Source organism: Humulus lupulus, chromosome 6 (genome assembly GCF_963169125.1).
Source record: "Humulus lupulus chromosome 6, drHumLupu1.1, whole genome shotgun sequence".
Taxonomy (NCBI): domain Eukaryota; kingdom Viridiplantae; phylum Streptophyta; class Magnoliopsida; order Rosales; family Cannabaceae; genus Humulus; species Humulus lupulus.
In genome coordinates, this window is record NC_084798.1 from 177,299,730 (window position 1) to 177,305,116 (window position 5,387).

Below are 5,387 nucleotides of genomic sequence, written 5' to 3' on the forward strand. Positions count from 1 at the left end.
TTTTCGTTTATTATTTTGAACAATATATCAATTAACAGTGAAGAATCTTTCAATCAATAATAACAAACGATATTAGAAAACAACATCATGAACAAACAAAAAACGTAGATCTAGGTTTTGGGGAAAAGAAATTAGATCCAGCCACATCCAACCTCACATCTGTCCAGCATTGCATCTCTGTGGTCCAACCTTATCGCTGCGTCTTCGTCCTCGCCGCTGCTCCTCCTGCCATCCGGCTCTATCGAGCAAGATGTGCTCAACTGTGTGGCTAATAATGAAGAAAAAGAAGAAGAAGACGAAGAAGACGAAGAAGAAATAAGAAGGAAAGAAGGGGAAATGAACAGGTAAGAAAGAATGGAAAAAAAAACTTTATTTAATTTTATTTGTGTTTAGTTAATTGGTTTTTCATGTTTTAAGTTTAAGTTGTATTTAATTAATTAATTAATATTTTATTTAGGTTAGTTTTTTTTATTTTGGTATAAAGCGTAATAAAAAAAAAGGGGACTAAATTAGTGTAGAAGGTACCATTTTTTAATGACTTTAGAAATAAAGGGTACTTAATAGGTATTTTTAGTATTATATATACTAAATATGTATTTCTATAAAATATCCGTCAGAGTATTCCCAAATATAAACACTGAAATAAATATATTTGTTACCGATATTGAGAAAAAAAAAAGTTATAATAATATTTTAAAGTAACTGTCGATTTGCCGCGAAAGAGTTTTTCTTTTGGCATAGATATTGGTTCTCTTCTTTCGTTTCTTCTCCCAACTCTCTCTCTCTCCATTTCCAACTGAGTTGCTTAGCGAGTTAGAGCAAGAAAAAAGCCATGTTTTTCGTCCGAGTCCACTCAGTTGATACCGGGCACCCTCTTGCCTTTGATGATTTGGAGTTTTCACAAGTTTATACTGCTTCTGCTCATACTACCACTGCGAACACCAAGAAATCTCAATCGAATCCCAATACTGCTGTTTCCAAGTACAGCGAAAGGAGAGGTGTAACGCACCTGTTCCGGAGTATAGCTCATTCTTCGTTACCGAACCCTAGCTCCAGGTCCACTACCATATTCGTCATTGCCGTCCCCAATTACGTCTCCTTCGAGGATTTCATCCGGTTTTGTGGCTCTCGAATCGACCATATCACTGAGCTCGTCTTCATAAGGTGAAGTATCATTGATCTTGGATTCTTTTTAATCTCCGGGTAATTTCGAGAGGAAAAAAATAAGAAGTGAGTTTGTTATGGGTTTCGTGTTTTTGATCAAAACTCTCAACTGGATTGATTTGATTAGAGAAGATTTGCATGTTAATTTGGTCTTCTATACGGTATCAGTGTATCAATGTGGTTCTAATTAATAATTTGATCATTCGAAATTAAGATAATTGGTTCTTTATTAATCAGGAACGATGGGATGGATGATCGATACAGTGTTGTAATTAGGCTTATGAATCAGTTGACGTCTGATGGATTTTATTGTAGTTTCAATGGGAAGAAGTTCTCACCAGGCGAGGTTGATTATCTTGTCTTCTAATATAGGAGCTGTATATTAAACCAATTGAATCTTTGATTTTTAACGGTTGGATTTTTCTTAGGCTGAGGTCTGCCACATTCTGTTTCTGCAATCGGTGGATTACACAGAATCAGCTGCGATAGCTGGGACACCACCAGATGGTAGCACTGAGTTACCAACTTGCCCAGTTTGCCTTGGTGAGTTACTAAAAAGTGACCTATTTTTCTTTACTGGCTTAGCACCCGATGTCGAGATTTCCTTTTATATACTTGTTTTGATGAAAAAAGGAAGACTAGTTTATTTTTCTGCAGACTAGTGGATTGAGACTTATAACCCTTTATTTTGCTGTGACTTTTGGTAATTGTTAGAGAGATTGGATTCAGACACTAGTGGAATACTGAGTACCCTTTGTGACCACTCTTTCCAATGCCATTGCACTTCAAAGTGGGCTAACTTATCTTGCCAGGTGAGCAGGTTCTCGGTTCTCATTAAAAATTCTATATTTAGACATGCATTTTGTAATTAGCGATGTCTGTTGGTTGCCTGCAATGACTACATGATTAATCTTTATGTTTCTGAGCGGCTATCTAGCATGTACTCGCCAAAAACTTTGGTCACTTGATGTGTGAGTTTTGGATTATTGAATTGCTTACCAAAGGTTCTCTACCACAATAGGTATTGTTATTGCCATTTAAGGATAGTAATTTGTTTCTTTGGTACCATTCTTGGTTTGGGCCATGAAGCCCTCTACTCTCTTATCAGGGTGTTCTGCCTTTTGTAAGGCAAAGGACATGAAATGTATACTGTTTTTAAATAATCTGACTGTTGACCATCACACTTAATATATATTTCTTTATGGAATGGATATGTAAACTTAACTAGAACCCATCTTCACACTTAATATATATTTCTTTATGGAATGGATATGTAAACTTAACTAGAACCCATCTTCACAGTTCTTATATAAGATTGAACAACTCCGTCCTTCTGAGTGTTTTTCACATTTGCAAGCATAAACCAAGGTTTGAGATTGAACATATTTTTCTGAAATCTGAACCTTTGTTTCTTAATTTCTATGAAATATTCAATATGGATAATTGGGATTTTATAGATTACATTTTTGAGAATGCATTAAATATATACAAATATCTAACTCATGTTGTATTCTTTAAGTCATTGATAGACAGAACAGTTATTAATACACTATTTACTTTTCTCAAGACTTGTGTCACATTTCTTTAATGTGCGCTCACTGCATTGGTCCTTGAAAACATGTTGAGATTGTTTGGCATCCTTAAAAGTGAATATTTGAAACATCACTAAAGGCCGGTCTAATTTTTTGTATGTGATCAGGTTTGCCAATACTGTCAGCAGCAGGATGATGGCCCAACTTGCTCTGTTTGTGGGACGACGGAGAATCTGTGGGTTTGTGTGATATGTGGTTTCGTAGGATGTGGAAGGTACTGTATCAATACTAGCTCTTTTTGCATGTGTTTGAGAGTTTAAAATGTAAATTACTCATAGGATCTGACATTATTACATTTGATTTTATGAGTTTATAGTTGCTGATATTTATTGCTATATTTGAAGATACAAGGAAGGACATGCAATTAGGCATTGGAAGGATACAGAGCATTGCTATTCTCTTGACTTAACAACACAACAAATCTGGGATTATGTTGGTGATATTTATGTTCACCGACTTAACCAATCAAAAACTGATGGCAAGTTTGGTGAAATGAACTCCAACTGCTTGTCATCTGAAGGAGATTGTGGCAGCTGCACATGTAGTGAGGATTCTGGATTTAGTGGAGCACTTTATAGCAGCAAAGTTGACGCAGTATGTATTTCCTATGAGAACTGGTGCTCTTGTTAATATTTTGGTTATAGGGACCATTATGTGGAAGTAGCATTAGTTGCACCTAGCTTTTTGCATTTCCTATTTTACTTTGTTGGTTAGAACCTGTAACACTCATTTGCTCTCATTTTTTATTTTGCGTTTGTCACTTTTCCTTTTCTCGTGACATGTACTGATATTTAGATTATGTACTTGACAACAGATTGTGGATGAATACAACCATCTCCTTGCTAATCAGCTTGAGAATCAAAGACAAGTGAGTACTCCGATAGTCACTACTAGCATCTCTCTCTCTCTCTCTCTCTCTTTTTTAACTACTGATGCAGTCATATTGACCTGTTGCTTATTTTATTTATTTTTTGTGTTTATAATGTTCGTTTCAAAATGATTAGACACAAATTTTAATTGTTTATTCTACATATTACCTTGATAGTGTGAATGTGGTATATTGTATTTTCCTTTCTCTTAAGTAAGCTTTCTTTTCCTCTCTATTTTTTTTTCAGCATTATGAATCTCTACTAACAGAAGCCAAAAGTAAACTGGATAATACAATTTCAGAAGCAGTTGACAGGACAGTGACTTCCAAAATGCAGGACATCCTAAATCAACTGGAAAAGTGTAAAGAGGAAAAAAATACTGTTGCAGATGTAAGTTGTCTATTTTCACTTTTAGTCCCTTAAACTCATACCGATCGCATTTGGCTTTTTTTTTCCTTTTCACATTGTCAATCATGCTCTTATTCTGTAGTACTGGTTCATTTTTTTGTTTATTTTGTTTCCTAAGATCAATCGAAATCTTATCAAAGACCAAGAAGTTTTGCGCAAGAAGTTCAAGGAGATTGAAGAAAGGTGACACTACTTACAGACCAGATATGAATGCTCTCTTGTATTAAAATTTGTCATAATGTTGTGAAGCAAAATCTGACAAGTCATATTTTTTCGTCTTTGTTGCTATTCGTGGAACTTTAGAATGGTCAACATTGATGCTGACTTGTTTACTATATATAGTACACGAAACACACTGAATTTTCAATATACTTATATAGCCCAACTCCTTATTCTATTAGGGAAGCTGCCGAACTAGAGTTGAGGGATGAAAGGATACACGATATGGAAGAACAGGTAATGCACAAAGCTTCAGATGGATGATTTATATATTTATATGCTTGTTGCTCACTCTTTTACACTTCAATTTTCATTACTGTCAGCATTTATAACTTCAGAAAGAGCTATTTTCACAACCCGCTTTTTGAATTTGATGTTGGTCTCACAGATTAGGGACTTTAGTGTCTATATTGAAGCCCAGAAAGCGCTCAACGACATGAAGGATTCAGATGGTATCAAAGGGGGAACTGTATTACCAGTACCTTCAAATCAATCTCCCTCATCTAATACCAGAAAGCATACAAAGTCGGGCCGCAAGCGGAACTAGAGAGAGTTGATAAAAGCTGTTCACCGTGGATAGACTGAAAGATCCTGACTCCCGTTAGAAAGATAAATTCATCTGAACTTTAATTGATAAATAAATAAATCTGATATTTCAGAGCTTAATGCTAGGCTGTTGATTTTTTTTCTTCTTTTTTCTACATATATAAATGAAGCATATGTACAAATTATATTTTTAGTGGACAGCCTAATTCAGGCCTGTTCAAGTGTTCATGTTGACATAATATGCGCCAACTTAACTAGTGCCTCACCGGCTTGCACTGTTGATAAACTCAGAGTTTAGACATGATTGAGGCATGAAGTGTTTTCTTGACTTGTCAAAAAGCTCGTGTTTTTCTTGGGGAAAAGATTGGTGGTAGGGTTCCACAACTTCCTTTGAGTACCTATAATATTTTTCAAAATTATTAAATATAATCATTACACTTTAAAAAATAGAGAACTTTGAACAATTATGCTTCTTAACATAGGATAATTTTTTAAGGGAAATTTGACTTTTTATGTTTAATATGGGGTTGTAATTCAAAAATATGCTAGGCATTTTTAACATTACAAAATAATGCCAATCCATTTTTGG

The 5,387-nt window shown here is 34.9% G+C and overlaps 1 protein-coding gene across 1 annotated transcript; it reads left to right on the forward strand.

Moving 5' to 3' along the window:
- The first annotated feature begins 337 nt into the window (after positions 1–337).
- On the forward strand, positions 338–5,110 carry LOC133782752 (BRAP2 RING ZnF UBP domain-containing protein 1). Its single transcript, XM_062222121.1, has 11 exons — positions 338–1,164; positions 1,402–1,510; positions 1,593–1,707; positions 1,879–1,976; positions 2,864–2,970; positions 3,101–3,350; positions 3,571–3,624; positions 3,872–4,015; positions 4,152–4,216; positions 4,435–4,489; positions 4,641–5,110. The coding sequence occupies exons 1-11, from the start codon at positions 833–835 to the stop codon at positions 4,797–4,799; spliced, it is 1,488 nt and encodes a 495-aa protein (XP_062078105.1). The 5' UTR covers positions 338–832; the 3' UTR covers positions 4,800–5,110.
- The last annotated feature ends 277 nt before the right edge of the window (positions 5,111–5,387 follow it).

Coding starts and splice junctions, on each gene's coding strand:
- LOC133782752 (XM_062222121.1), top strand. CDS start 833: ATGTTTTTCGTCCGAGTCCACTCAGTTGATACCGGGCACCCTCTTGCC. Junction 2,971..3,100: donor GGTTTCGTAGGATGTGGAAG/GTACTGTATCAA, acceptor CTATATTTGAAG/ATACAAGGAAGGACATGCAA. Junction 4,490..4,640: donor TACACGATATGGAAGAACAG/GTAATGCACAAA, acceptor TTGGTCTCACAG/ATTAGGGACTTTAGTGTCTA.